The 15,379-nt window shown below is 39.0% G+C and overlaps 2 protein-coding genes across 3 annotated transcripts; one reads left to right on the forward strand and one right to left on the reverse strand.

Moving 5' to 3' along the window:
- Positions 1–2,146: 2,146 nt before the first annotated feature.
- LOC146369836 (uncharacterized) lies at positions 2,147–11,194 on the forward strand. Of its 2 annotated transcripts, XM_084909981.1 has the most exons (16): positions 2,147–2,295; positions 2,362–2,495; positions 4,451–4,609; positions 4,827–4,868; positions 5,645–5,763; positions 6,194–6,368; positions 6,458–6,583; positions 6,903–6,946; positions 7,044–7,113; positions 7,239–7,453; positions 8,068–8,248; positions 8,616–8,699; positions 9,418–9,563; positions 9,685–9,926; positions 10,012–10,121; positions 10,286–11,194. In XM_084909981.1, the coding sequence occupies exons 2-16, from the start codon at positions 2,367–2,369 to the stop codon at positions 10,433–10,435; spliced, it is 1,992 nt and encodes a 663-aa protein (XP_084766107.1). In that variant the 5' UTR covers positions 2,147–2,295; positions 2,362–2,366; the 3' UTR covers positions 10,436–11,194. The 2 variants fall into 2 exon arrangements, with proteins under 2 accessions (XP_084766107.1, XP_084766106.1); XM_084909980.1 differs by having other exon boundaries at positions 2,148–2,495.
- On the reverse strand, positions 11,165–15,019 carry LOC146369837 (uncharacterized). Its single transcript, XM_084909982.1, has 4 exons — positions 14,910–15,019; positions 12,832–14,088; positions 12,189–12,283; positions 11,165–12,072 (listed from the first exon to the last, which is right to left on the reverse strand). The coding sequence occupies exons 1-2, from the start codon at positions 14,945–14,947 to the stop codon at positions 12,885–12,887; spliced, it is 1,242 nt and encodes a 413-aa protein (XP_084766108.1). The 5' UTR covers positions 14,948–15,019; the 3' UTR covers positions 11,165–12,072; positions 12,189–12,283; positions 12,832–12,884.
- Between the last annotated feature and the right edge of the window lie 360 nt (positions 15,020–15,379).

Below are 15,379 nucleotides of genomic sequence, written 5' to 3' on the forward strand. Positions count from 1 at the left end.
AGTCATAGTTTAAAGAAAAAACCCCTCTGTCAGATGTTTTTTTTTCTTTTAATATCAGAACACGATTTTTAAAAATAATCTGGTCTTTAGCAGCTTCCAAAATAATTTAAATATAACCTCAGGTGTAAAATTGCACACAACAGATTCCACAGTTTAATTGTTTATTTAACAAAAATGCAAAATAAAATAAACATTTAACATGTTTAGCTGGTTGAGTCTAATGATGATCTACTCCAGAGAGGACTAGCAAGTCTTTCCACTAATGAATCTCACTACACAACCATGGACTTTAAATAGTTAGAAAATTAGTCGGTTAACCAAAAGCATTTGAATAGAAGCACCTGGTTGCTGCTTTCCTTTTTAATTCCTATGGCAGCAGTAAGGTGTTTTTAGCGATTCACTTACACCTTCTGCATTTGGCTTAGCTTTTCTTAAATAATGACAGCGCATTATTTCATATGTTGTTCACCTGAGGTTATATCTACCCAATTGTAAAGAAAAAAAAAAAAAAAAGACCAGACAATTTTTATTATATTTTTATATGTAAAACCTTAGAATTGAAAGGTGATGATGGAACAAAGCAGTGTTAATAGGAAGAAATGCTAATGGCAGAACACTTGATCCCAGCACGGACCCAAAGGCCACATTAAGACAGTAGAACCTAGTGAATATGTAAAATGTTGTCTGGGATGCCACTGCACAGATTTCCCCTGGGGGGCAGGTACACGTGCTGCTTCATACTCTTGTTTTATTGTGTCACCAAGCCAGTGAGAAAGTCACTGTCTGAACAGAGCCTTATCCCTTGTACTTTCAGATGCAATGACTGGAGTGGATATAGCGAATCCAAATCACAGTTTCTGTACTGCAAAGATAATGCAGCCCAGAGCCTCTGACATGGTCTCCTTGTTGGAGAAGAACTTGTATTCTGCATGGTATGATAAACTAAGGGCTTGAGGTCAGTCAAGAATGACAGATTCCCTTCAAGTGCATTTGTAAGGCTGGAAAAAACCTGGAGATGAATGCCATACCCATATTTCTACAGCTAAGGTCCATTCTCGTTTTGAGCTGCCACAGGTCCCTGTTCAAGACCATGCAGGGAGTAGGGAACCAGACTGTAGGGAACCAGACAGACTTGGTGCCACCAAGAGGACCCTGAGATCTGACTGTCTGACCCTGTGAAACATTATTGAAGGAATCAGGGGGAAAGCGTAAAGAAGGTGGTGTTGGTGAAAGCATCCAACACCAGGTCTTTCCACGTGAAAACAAATTTCTGATTTAAGTTTCAAGAAATACACAAAGATACTAACTCCATTTATCCATGTGACATTTCATCGGATCCATTTGAACCTCACGAAAGATATTAAATGGTAAATATTCAGTTTTTGATCCTGCTGATTAAAGACTGTTCAGTGTGGGGTTTTATTATTCGCCACAGTCTCAGTGAAATGAATAAACATAATTAGATATGGAATCATTGTTTCCTAGTATCTGCTACCAAAGCTCACGCTTAAGCCTAAGTAATTTCTTTATGATTTTTTAGCTGTTATTTTACACTATTTCAAATCAAACGTCCTGAAATGTCTTCCTTGTAAACGTACATGTTGTAACAATTAATTTTTGCAGTACTTTTAACAGGAAAGTTGGAGTGAATGAAAATTAAGCCTGAATAATAATTTTAAAGAAGGAAATAAAAATATGGATTCTGAAATAATGTGTTACAGACTTTCTCCTTGCAGTCCATATTTTAATAAGGTAAATGAATGTTTTTGTTAATAATGGTATGATAGCTTTAAGAGCAGTATTTTAATAATCAGCCTTATGATGAAAGAAATTCTTAGGATAGCATGATTAGTGACCTTTTCTCATGACAGTGTCTATAACTTGAGGACAAGTCTCCTTCAAGCTCTATAGAGACAAAGTTGCATTGCTTGGGCCACATGTTGTACTTCTAAAGCTACTTTTGAATCAGGCAGAGCTTTTTTTTCATTTAATTTTTTATTTTGTTTCACACGTGGTACAGCAGTAATTCATTTCCTATACACAAACCGTCCTTTCAAAGGTCACACTGTTTTTGAACAGAACTCCCACAAATATCAGCTTCTAGATTATCCACACAACCAATCACAGCCTGAGAGCACAACTGTGAGCTAACCACAGCTTTAGACTGATAGGTTGCAGCTTGAGGTAATGAAACTTCACCTGTTTAGATGTTTGGTGGTTCCCTCTCAGCTAAGCAAGAGAACACTTAATTAGCATGAAATCAGCTTTGAGTCACAAGAAGCCTGCAAAAAAGAGGTAATAAGAATAAGGACAAAATAAAGAACAAGTAAAGGTTAGATACCGTAAATGGTGTCATTTTAGGAAGGATGGCGTGTGAGAAGAAACCAGTGTCACTGGTCATTAAAGAAAACATTGAAATGAAAGTGTTTTCTTCCAAGGAGCCTTGTAAGGTCTTGATAACACAGGAGGAAGAGGAGGAACACAGCGTTCACCAGGTGTGTCTTTTTAAATACTTCACTACAAGACATTATGTGTGATTTATAAATAGTGCTGACCCCATCAGGAAACTTTTTAAAGCTCATATGATGAGCAGAGTGGTGGTATATCATAATCAGATCCAATATCTTTTGACTAACCTCAGAACTAACATATAAATACACCTTAAAGGGTTGATGTCCTACTTCTAGACAGTACAGAGAGGTATTGTTTTAGATACTCACCAAACCTGTTTGGTTTTACTTTGTATGTAGAACTGTAGATGTATAGATATTGTTCTGCGTTTCCATTCAGACTTTACTTTCACTTGCACCTTGCTGGTACTGGGATGGAAACCCTTTTTCAATTTAGAACTGCTTTCATGGCATTTTTCAACAACATAATTGCTGCAGATTTGTCAGCTACACTCGTGATTCAAATCTCTTGTTCTACCACATCCCAGTTGGTGGCATTTTCTCAGTTGGTACCAAGTGCACCAAATGTGTTAGAAGATGTCTCCTACAACATACATACATTTTTCCAATCTTCTGTTCCTGAATCTTTCTGGGACCATGGAAATTGTGGCCTCAGTTTCCTGGTCTTAGCTGATAAGAGTGGCACCTGGTGTGGACTTTTGCTCCTGTAGCCCATATGCTTTCTCACCTCTAGCATCAACAAGACATCTTCATCTTCAATTTTATTTATACAATGCAAAATCATAACAACAGTCGCCCCTAGACACTTTTTATATTGTAAGATAGACCCTATAATGGTACAACAGAGAAAATGAATGGTAAATGAATGGGAAAACAACAATCATCATCAATCATGTAAACGCACATTTTTTCTTCTCACTCTTAACTAACTGAAGACTTTCACTGAACTACCAAATAAACAAATTGGTACTGTCTTTCTGGCCAGACACGTGGCAGCACTTCTGCTATAACTTTGTTTGAATCTAAGAAAATAATAATGCAGACATTAGTTACTGACTGCAAGTGAAAATTGTTTTCTTTGCAAATAACTCTCACTGAACTAACACAGACAATCACTCGACGCGTTTGCCATCATTAAATAATTTCTTTGCTTTTTAAAGAACTTATTTTAACGTTGCATTCAACAACAAAGAAATCCTCTTGAACAAAAAAACCCAAAAACTTAAAGAGCCAAACTGCATTATATTTCTTTACGCCGATATAGGGATGACGTGAGACGCAAGTGGCCCTCTGGCCTAAAGGAAACCTGTATAATGTAAATGGAATGAACAAATTTGAGTCTGTTAGAAAGATATGATTCCACTGCAGTGCAGTACCTTTAATACCCACTGCATGTTCTCATTGGTGTAATAAAATCTTATGGTCAACAGTATCAATCTGTTCTAGCCGGACAAGCACAGAGATGAGGCCACTGTCAGAGGCCACCATTTGTAACCATTGCTGAAGCTGTTTCTGTACTCTGATGAGCTCTGAAACATGACCGAAACTCTTCAGATAAGTCATTTCTCTGTAGATGATTAGCTTTACTACTACTCTCTCAAGAATTTCTGATATAAAATTGATGAAATTCTGTTGGTACAGCTAAATAACAATCTGCTGTCAAACCTGTCAAGCAAAAAGCACCATGTTAGACTACAAGCCACAACATGATCTAATATCACTGATTGTTGTTATTCCAACAATCAGTGTTGCTTCAGATACATCACTGAAACTGTTCAATCAAGCAAAAGGACAACTGAACCAGAGCCAAATCCGTAATTTCAAATCACTGTGATTAATCAGCTCTAATCATTGCGGTGAGCAGAATTGTTCTGATGTTGTAGTGGATCCACAATGTTGAAACTACAACTCATGTATTCAAAACAACAATGGTGATTTGCTGCCTGATGGTTAATGATGCGGACTCACATATTCTTTTGTTGCATCATTCGTGTGCTCATACATAACAAGCCAGCTCCTTGTCCTCCTCTTGTACACAGCAATACATGGCGAGTCCTCTGTTCTCCGACTCCGAGGAAGCCCCTGAGCTGCAGGTCCAAACTCAACCCAGACACCAGGCTGAAACAGTGTCCCCAGACCAGGAAGAACCTCAGTGCTCTGCTGTGGTCTGCAAACAAGAAGTAGAGATAGAGCTGGAGGTTAGTAATAAGGCAGAAGTTATAAACCACTTGGTAAGAAAGTAAGAAATTTGTAGTAGAAAAAAGACATCCCATGCTAAATAGCTGGTCAGGACCTCCAGGAATGGGTTTTTACTTTACTTTATTGCTTCTCTACAATGTTCATCTTATTTGTATTAATTTTTTTTAGTTCACATTTCTTGTTTTTATTCACCCTTCTTGTTTTTCCTTCCTGTAGGTGATTCCTTCTATCAGAAAGTCGAAGAGTCATCCAGCAATGGTAAAGTCAGGGGATCCTTTATTCATTACTGATATGTCATGACTCTTCATAACATATCACTGACTCAGGCATTTGATTTGCAGCCTGGACTCTAGAGCAGGGATGCTGCATACAAACAGTGAGAGCAGTGCAAACAGTATATAACTATATGGTGCAGTGGTCCAGTTACCCTACTGGAATTAGAACAAAGCACAGCAATGTTAATTCAAATCAGTTCATACCAAATCAGAACAACAGTCGCCTCAAGGAGCTTAAATTGCCTCCCTAACATTGGTTAACATCTGTATTATATGAAATTGGTTCTTCATCCCAAACCAGGTGGACAATAGCTTCTTCTTTATATTATATTATTCAAAGTGTATTTTGATATATGGGGATGGAGCTGGATTTGGTAAAAATGAATTAGACATCATAAGATTTAAATAAAATTTCCTTCAGAAAATATTCACAATTCACACTTTCAAGTGTAAAAACTTTTTCTCTCTACATTACTACTACTACTTTATATTTTTATTTTTATTGTAGGCTTGACCTTAATATTGATGAATCTGTTCATCTTTCTTCTGCAGTGTCAGAAAAATGTTAACTTCAGTCTCCAGCACATTATTTATCATCAACGATTTAAGCTTTTTAATCCAAGTTCAATCAGTTTTTTCAAACTTTATTTTCTGCCAAAATGGAAACCATATTTCCCATTTCCTGCACAGTTTTGCCCCATTGTTACTTTAGGATACTCTCCTGTTCATGAATCCAACATCTAACACTGTGTATTTCAGCCATATTCTAACAAAGCTGGTCATCTCAAATGGAAGAGTCTGATTCCTCAGAAGAAAAGACTGGTGGTTAAAGACGTGGTCTGTTTACCCAGAGGACACTCTATGTCACAGCTGGACAGGTGAGTGTTTATGTAGGAAAGAATAGCCCTTACTAACCAACAATACTAATAAGGAAGGTATTGGTAGAAATTTTAGATGGGTAATTGGTATTGGCATTGGTATGTGGTGTGGATACGCATGGACCCTATCTGATGATTCCTCTGACTTTTCAAAGAACTGAGATTGATCAGAATATTTTCCTTGTCATGTGATTTGCAAATTGTGCCTTCACTGCCCTGTGATTTATTTATTTATTTTTTAATCTAATGACCAGAATACCATAAAATCTGATTCAAAATGCCATTTTAGGTCAGTGAATGTTTGAGTAGCTCCCACTGTTTCTAAAGTGATGATTGTGGCAATAAAAGGTGTTTACATAGCTCAGTTTGAATCTACTCTACTGTTCATAACATTTTTCAGTGAAGTAAATGTTATTTTCTGTTCTTCCAGACAAATAGTTCCAAAGAATAAAGACCAAGCAGCTCTGGAAGCCGTGATAATGACTGCTCGCATCACCATTGACCACAGCTGGTCAGCCACTCAGGTGAAGGGTCGACTGGCGATGCTCTTTCAGGGGCACTTTGTAAAACAGGCAGGACAAAAGTTTTCATTTACATATCTGCAGGTGGGTGTGAGATGTGTTCTGCCTGAGGTGTCTTAAAGTCTGTTCATTTTAGTACACAGAACATTGCTGAATGTGTTGGTTGTTTCCAGTGTGTGCAGAGCTCCAGAGCGCTGTTTGTCCCTGACACCCCTTCAGAGGGCTGGACTGGAGAGCAGGTCCTCAGGATCTCTGAACATGGTGCTTTATATATCCTGAGCCACCACGACTACTCAGAGGTAACTACTGCTGCTTCATTACTAATACCCTGATGTGATCATTATAAAAGTAGGACTTGGATTTGATACATTTTTATATTTCAAAAGCCATAAAGACAACTTTGTGTGTTAAGATTCAGTTTAAAGATCATTTGGCTTCTGTGAAAAAACAGAAACGAGCAAGTGTTTAAAATGGCTCATGGACCCCTGGACACCTTGTTCCTGTGAGCCGGGGAACACGGGATCTTTAATTATTTCGTTTATTTCTCCAATCGGCTTTAGCTTTGCTCAGTCTGCCTCCATTTTGTCTGTAGTTTATAAAGTTTTCTTCTCCTTACAGACAGAATCTGAAGGGTCAGCAAGTGAGACACTTGTGGTAAAAAGGCAAGAAAACATTACCTGTGAATACACATTTAGAAATGATTAGTGACAAACTAAATAGCTGCATTATCTGAATTTGTGTGTGTTTTTGGGGGGACAGCACAGACAGCTGCCAAGATGGTAAAAGTGAGCTAATAATCCAGCCTCACATCTGCAGGGATACAAAGAAGGTGAGTTTGGAGGATAAAAGTCAATCCTAAATTCAGTTTGTTGCATTATTATTATTATTATTATTATTATTATTATTATTATTATTATCTTTGTCTCCTGTTAAACTTGCATCTTTTGTGTGCAGTCCACTGTCGACCTGGACACCATCCTGAGAGCGTTCAGACAGGAGAACGTAGATCCAGGACTGAAAACTCACATCCAGGTGAGGCGGACAGATCTACTCCACGGCGCTCTGGAGGTGGTGAGGAGGCCTGACTTCTGCTTCAGAGCGACGCCTGTTATCTCCTTCAGTGGAGAAGAGCCCGACGGCCATGAGGCCCCTGTCAGAGAGTTTTTCAGGTCCTCACCATTTCTCTGAAATTATTGCTGGAGCTGATGGCCTCAGGCATAAAATAAGTCGTATGGTTTTCTATACTGAAGCTAATTTATTCAAACTCTAATCCAACATAACTGTATGAATTTCATTAAGATTTAATATTCACTTTTTTTTTTTTTTTTTTTTTTTTTGGTAACTGGAAAACTGGCTCACAAAAAGATTTCCACATGGACCACCTTCTGGTAGCATGTAGTCTATAATAGGATGATATTCTATACATTTTGGGGCTGCAGTAAACAATGTGAAAATTGTGTCAAATGCTCATCATGATAGTTCAGGATCGCAGAAGACAGTGTGGTATTAAAACTGATTGTGTTGTTTGATCAACCGTCCAAAACCCCAAATATGTGAACAGGTGGTATTTACAGTAATACAATTTTTTTTTTTTTTTTTTTTTTTTCTTTGATGAATGACATAATAATGGCATCTCGGTTTCGTTTTGTTTTTGTTTTGTTTGTTTTGGTGCTCCACCATTCTGAGAGAAATGTTCTCAGTTCTTCTGAAAGAGGTTTCCGCCAAAACACCAAAGCATAAAGGTGTCGTTTGTTAATTCATGTCTACATTTCTTCTCATGCAGGCTGATTCTGCTGGAGCTGCAGCACAGCTGTGTGTTTGAGGGTCTTCCAGGAAGTCTGTTCATGACCTGCAACTTCACAGCTCTTGAGGAGAGGAAGTACTATGAAGCTGGGGTTCTCATTGGCTGGTCGCTGGCTCAGGGTGGGCCTGGACTTTGTTGCCTTCACCCTGCATTGTATCAGGTAGAGTCCTTAACTGAATGTGTGCTAGTGTAGGCACTACAAGAATTTGTCATACAGTATTGCCTATTGAGCCCCACCCCCCGACGATTGAACTGTAGATGGATCAACAGAAGGGCCAGATGCATTTCATTTAGATTCATTTAGGATTTATTTCTCAATTTTTTTTTAAAGGACTTTCAGATAGTGTTCATCATCTGCTGTAGACAGTTGGGTTTTTTGTTTGTTTTTAAGGCCTGCCATTTCTTTGTCCTCCACTTGTTCGAGTTCTTTGCGAATGTGATATTAGATTACTTTTTCTGATGCCCTGTAGCTGTGTCAGGTATTACCAGCACAATCTTTGTCTGTATGGCTTATTTTACTGTCACAGGTGATGTGTTGCCACAGTATAACATTAGAAGACTTCAACTGGTGGGACATTATTGATACCGAAGTCCAAATCCAACTGAAAGAGGTAGCACACAAAAAGAAAACTCACAACTCTAATTGTAACATATTTAAAAACTTGATATACTGCTGTACCTGTGTTATTATACATGGTTAGTTTGGATAATGATGATTTTAATATAAACCAGTTATATAAAGTACATAAACATTTTATTGATGGATCGGTCACACTGGAGTAAAAATAGGATGGTAACCTCATAGCTGCACCAACCCACTGGTTGCCCAGAAGTTGGTTGTGCAACAACCTTGTGAAGGAATTTCTTTTTCATATTTGAGAGATTCTGCTTGGACACTAAAAATAACTGGGAACTGTGAGTTTCTGTGTAGTAGAGAAAGCAACAGATGACAAAAGACTTTTTAACTGCCAAATGACCCTATTCAATACAGTCTGATAGCAGACTGCATCTTACTGCCATTCAATCACCCTCCTGATGTGTGATAGTCCCTTTGAAGACAGACCTGGTCCCTGTCTTAAGTAACCATTTCGATGAGATCACTGCACATACCATGGCAATTGTAGTGGTTTCCTAATGTGACTGTAGCATAATTACAGTGCTGAATAACATCATCTTGTTTCTGCCTTCAGCTGTAGAATGATGAACTGTTTGTATGGCAGTTTTTTTTTTTCCTCACCTTTAAACTCTTCTCTGTATTAAACCCTCAGTCCTGTGTACATAATCGCCTTCTGTGCTCCGCACACAAATGATGTTCCTCTGCTCTCACAGCTACATAGTTGTGCTGATGTAAAGCTGCTGTCTCCCAGTCTGTGCGACTGGGTGTCACACTGTGGGATCCCTGAGATCTGTTCAGCCAACTCTGATGAAATGCCAGCCATTTATAGTCGCCTGGTAAAACACTACATCTACGAAAGGTAGTGCACACACAAATGCGTACATCATACACATGGTGTCGACAGTTTCAACTTGAGCTACATGCAAATGTTGCCCTTTCTAAATATAAAAGTTTAATTTCATCCACTTGCTGTCCTTCAGGGTGACTAAAATGATCTCCCAGTTTACTGAGGGGCTGAATAGCTGTGGTGGGCTGTGGGACATGGTTCAGTCCCACTGGGAAATTTTTGCCCCAGTTATGACGAGTGCACCGCGGCAGCCTCTGAGTCTGGAAGAGTTCAAGCAGCTTTTTACCATCAGCTTTAGCACTTCAGACGCCCAGCTGAGGGCAGATGAGGAGGCCACAGCTGGACACTGGGAAACAATCCTCACTTTAGTGCGTGGTAAGGTTGGAGGGTGTGGTGGAAAGAATAAAGATGCTCCCAGTGTTTCAGGTTACATAAAATATGTCTCTGTTTGCACAATCAGACGGCAAGGCAGAGTTTTCCTTTGAAGACCTCCTCACCTTCATCACAGGAGCTGACCGTTTGCCTCCTCTTGGCTTCCCCAGATTCATCTCTCTGTGTTTTTACTCTCAGGTTGGTGTTTAACATAAAAATCCTTAAAATACTGCCTTTAATTGTGATTCAAATTCACAAGAATCACCACCAGCATCAACTATCCAAGATGATAAAATATAGCTCCTTTTCCTTTGTCTAGAGATGAATCTTTGTCACATTTCCCACACTGTTCTTTTTTTCAGGATGCCAGCATGCAAGATGTGCGCCTGCCTCATGCCACCTCCTCTTCTCTGGAGCTCTACCTGCCAAGGGGAGTGGCTGGGGCTGTGGACCTGCTGGCCCTGTTAAACAGAGCTGTGCATAAAGTGCTGCGAGACGGAGAGGACAACTGAAGAGAAGTGATGATGAGATTATGAAGAGAATTCCCTCTCACTGGAGATTAAACGTTTCTGTGTGATGTTAACAACATGACTAAAAGGACGCAATTTGCTCTGTGTGCACTTTGGTACTGGTGACACGATGCTGTAGATTAGACCAGTGTTTGTATTTTGTAAAGACCTCAGTCTGATGGTTTTAAACAGTGTAGTGTTTATAATAGAACCTGTGCGCATTTTTTGATAAGTAGAATCATGTATTTTAAAAGAACGGGAAGGAATGGTACTCAACACACAAGGTCTTAGATATTTTTGGCAGGGCCAAGTCAGAGTTTATTTGTTGATGCAAATAAGGTGTGTGTGTGTTTTCTTTCATTAGTTATTAAAATGGCACTTACAAAGAGCACATTTAACGTTGAATAGCAAGCTATGTTTTCACTTTCAACAGCTGTTGTTCTTGATATTCTGTATATGGATATAAATCTGCTTTAAATTCACAAGTTGAATAAAGTTTCATTTAAAAAGAATTCTGAAAGAATAAATGATACAAAGAATGGCCATTACAAATGGTTATATCTCTTTATTCAGAATAATCAGAATCAGATATATTTCTGTGTATATGAGACTTTAGTAGCAGGAGTGACAAGTTTGTAAAATTTAGTCACAGTTTAAAGTACAGTACAAATCAGCAGACATACAAAAACAAATTCTGAAAAACAGTATATTTGATTCTAATGCCACAAAGGGGAAAAAAGTGTGTTGTTGGTCAGTAATATCTGAAAACTGATTTATTTTCTTCATTAAGGTGCAGTATTTATGCACCAACGGTAATAATTTTCCTTGTTTTCCATGTGGAAAAGCCAAGTTAACAAGAATCTGTTATGGAAATTTAATTAAAATCTATTGACACGGTGAGCAGTAAGCTAACACCTTTCAACACCTGTGGAATTCTCACCTACTGAGTGTCACCCACTTTCTCAGAGGCCTAGCTGTGTGTGCAGTACAATTAAAGCTGAATGCTTTTCCGGATCTGTACTTTTAAATGACTCAAAAGTGATATTACTAAAACATGTAACCAATAAATAAAATAATTTTTTTTTTGTTTCAAAGCATATGAATTATTTGATTTCCTAGTCACCATTTTGTCAGAGACATCTGCTTATTTTGGTCTAAAATAGAAGTATTGACATTATTAGCCAGCTGCCTGGTTTGAGATGCCTATTGTACTTTGCAAGATGATAAACCAAAAGCGCATTTGTAATTCATGGGAACTACAGTATTGTGTTTCTGCAGTTTGATTTAATTTCAGAAATGATCATGTAAGGGGATTGATATTTAAATATGATCTGCTTTCACCCAGGTTTAGGTTTCATACATTCACAGAGCAATCCAAGCCCATCTGGTTGTCGACCACTGCAGCACAGCTGATGTCTCCTCACACCAATGTACTCATCATTCAGGATATGATGAAGTGACTGAGGCAAACTGCCGCTCCGGATCATGTTGAAACAAATCTACTAACTCACTGTTAAACTCTTGCCTTCATATTTTCATTTTTGACTTGTGTCCACATTCAATTTTTATGCTCCAACTTTTTTAATGTTTGTCACAGAGAGAATGTGGGATATTCCATTCAGGACCTGGGTGTTAAGAAACTAAATGGAAAGAAAACACAGAGATTAAACATTTGAATTTTTAAGACATGATTTGTGTGTGTGAAATTACTGATAAGTCAAGAATGTACGAAGCAAACTTTAAGATATAGCTATACCTGTTCAAGAAGGGCAATGATGGTTGCATTGCTAACCTGTCCGTATGTAGTCATCCTTATCTTTAGATGTGCAAGTGCTTGTGGGCCTGTTGGAACTGAAAAAAAGAATTATAACAGTATAATTGGTAAGTGTAAAGTCATTATACATCATAAAATGCATTTGATTATTGCTATAAGGCACATTTCCCTCAATACTGAAACAATTACACTATAACATTTTTAGATGAAACCAGGAGTCACAACAGTGTTTGAGGCTTTATGGCTTTTCTTATAGTACTTTGTGGGCCGGTCTCTAGTCAAAATGCCTAGGCCGTTTTTTTGTCCCAGTCCAACCCTGGGTGGGGGAACTCCAGGCCTCAAGTGCTGGTGTCCTGCGGGTTTTAGATCCACCACAGCTAATTTAAATGGCTAAATTACCTCCTTACTATGTCTTGAAATTCTGCAGTGGCCTGGTAATGAACTAATCATTTGATTCCAGTGTGTTGACCCAGGGTGATATCTAAAATCTGCAGGACTTCAACCCTTGAGGCCTGGAGTTTCCCACCCTAGTATTAGAGTGTGAATGTTGGAAGGACAACAGAAGGTAGGAAGAGAAACTGTTGCACACATTAAGTACTTTTTTGAATTAATTTAAATCACATACTTTGAATGGTGGTTGACCCTTCTGTAGGGGTTGTGGTGCTTTGTGCTGCAGTTTTAGTTGTAGTTGTAGTTGTAGTAGTTGGCGCTGCAGTTGTGGTTGTTGGTGCTGTAGTTGTAGTGGTGGTTGGTAGTGCAGTTGTGGTTGGTGCTGTAGTTGTAGTGGTGGTTGGTAGTGCAGTTGTGGTTGTTGCTGTAGTTATAGTCGTTGGTGCTGCAGTTGTGGTTGCCGGTGCTGCAGTTGTGGTTGGTGTTGCAGTTGTAGTGGTGGTTGGTGCTGCAGTTGTGGTTGGGGCTGCAGTTGTAGTGGTGGTTAGTGTTGTGGTTGTTGGTGCTGTAGTTGTGGTTACTGTTGCAGTTATGGTTGCTGGTGCTGCAGTTGTAGTGGTTGTTGTTGGTGGTGCAGTTGTAGTGAATGGCACTGCAGTTGTGGTTGCTGGTGCTGCAGTTGTAGTGGTTGTTGGTGCTGCAGTTGTTGTTGGTGATGCAGGTGTGGTTGGTGCTGCAGTTGCGGTTAGCGTTGCAGTTGTAGTGGTTGTTGTTGGTGGTGCAGTTGTAGTGAATGGCACTGCAGTTGTGGTTGCTGGTGCTGCAGTTGTAGTGGTTGTTGGTGCTGCAGTTGTTGTTGGTGATGCAGGTGTGGTTGGTGCTGCAGTTGCGGTTAGTGTTGCAGTTGTAGTGGTTGTTGTTGGTGGTGCAGTTGTAGTGAATGGCACTGCAGTTGTGGTTGCTGGTGCTGCAGTTGTAGTGGTTGTTGGTGCTGCAGTTGTTGTTGGTGATGCAGGTGTGGTTGGTGCTGCAGTTGCGGTTAGCGTTGCAGTTGTAGTGGTTGTTGTTGGTGGTGCAGTTGTAGTGAATGGCACTGCAGTTGTGGTTGCTGGTGCTGCAGTTGTAGTGGTTGTTGGTGCTGCAGTTGTTGTTGGTGATGCAGGTGTGGTTGGTGCTGCAGTTGCGGTTAGCGTTGCAGTTGTAGTGGTTGTTGTTGGTGGTGCAGTTGTAGTGAATGGCACTGCAGTTGTGGTTGCTGGTGCTGCAGTTGTAGTGGTTGTTGGTGCTGCAGTTGTTGTTGGTGATGCAGGTGTGGTTGGTGCTGCAGTTGCGGTTAGCGTTGCAGTTGTAGTGGTTGGCGCTGCAGTTATGGTTGCTGGTGCTGCAGTTGTAGTGGTTGTTGTTGGTGCTGCAGTTGTAGTGAATTGCGCTGCAGTTATATTTGCTTCTGCTGCAGTTGTAGTTGTTGTGGTTGGTGCTGCAGTTGTGGTTGCTTAAAGACAGTGAGTTAAGCGCAGATTAGAATGACTTAACACGATGAAACTTTCAGGCCATAATTTCAGTAACAGCCACAGACTGCTGGCCCCTCTCCAAATAACTCGACAGAAAATAATCTGTCTACTAATCTTAGTAGCAACTCAAAGTCATTCCATGCAATCATTTGATATTGACAGGAGTTTCAAGTATAAGCTTAGAAGCACTAACTTAAGGTAAGCTTTATTGAACATGTTAAGCTTTATCTTGAATATGTGCTGTGTGGTCAGCAGAGCATGAAAATATTTAACTTCACTTAGTTTCAAAGAAGCCATCTGTAGACAGAAAATTTGATTTCTAAAAAACATGAACTGAAAATGGGTTTTATATGCCATATCATTACATATATCATACACCCAATCCAATGTTACAGTTTAATAAACTGTCATTAAACCTACTCATCCAAGGTGCTCTAGTCATATTGTTACAATTTAATAAACACAAATAAATTCCCCAACTTATTTGTGTATATTAAATTGTAACAATATGACTAGAGCACCTTGGATGCTCTAGTTATAGTGTTACCTGGGATCACTGAAGTGTTCATTCTCCAGGAGTTTGTGCATTCCAGTGATCCCAGGATGTATGTTCTCGGAGGTAACTAAAATTTTGCTCACAGTACTACAGTTTAAAAAAAACTGATTATTAATATTTTGTGGAGTCTGTGCTATTATCATTTTGTTTTAGTATTGTACTACATTTGTTGTAGTTGAATCACTCCTCTAAAGCTGTCTAATATAAAAAGTACAAACAATGCTATAACTTGCAATAAACACTTACTTTGTGCCAAAGATGTCTGAAAATATGCCAGCAGACATATCCAGCAAAGTATTCTTTTATCCATGATGAACTCTGCTACTACTCACTACTCCCAGATTGTCTCAGACTCTAGCTGTGTGTTTTCTGTGTCTGCACACTTTACTTAGATGAAATGAATTGCTCCTCCCTCCACTATTAAAGAGTGTCACATGACCTGAAAAACCACAAACCAAAGGTATGTGCACTGAAACTTACATCTTTATATAATGCAGGTCAAGTTAAATAGTAAAAATGCTCCACAAAGTTCAAAATGAGTAAATGTCACTAAATGTTTAATTGCATGATAGGAGTACTGGTACATATACTGAGAGCTTTTCCTCATTAAAAGTATGTTAAGTGTAGTAACAGGGGAAGCATAGACGGAATTAGTTTTACTTCAAGTTAATATTGGAAGTGCTTGAGAACTGAAGTATTCAATTTTTTAATATTCT

Source organism: Perissodus microlepis, chromosome 17 (assembly GCF_051167445.1).
Source record: "Perissodus microlepis isolate ML-2025 ecotype Zambia chromosome 17, ASM5116744v1, whole genome shotgun sequence".
Lineage (NCBI taxonomy): Eukaryota > Metazoa > Chordata > Actinopteri > Cichliformes > Cichlidae > Perissodus > Perissodus microlepis.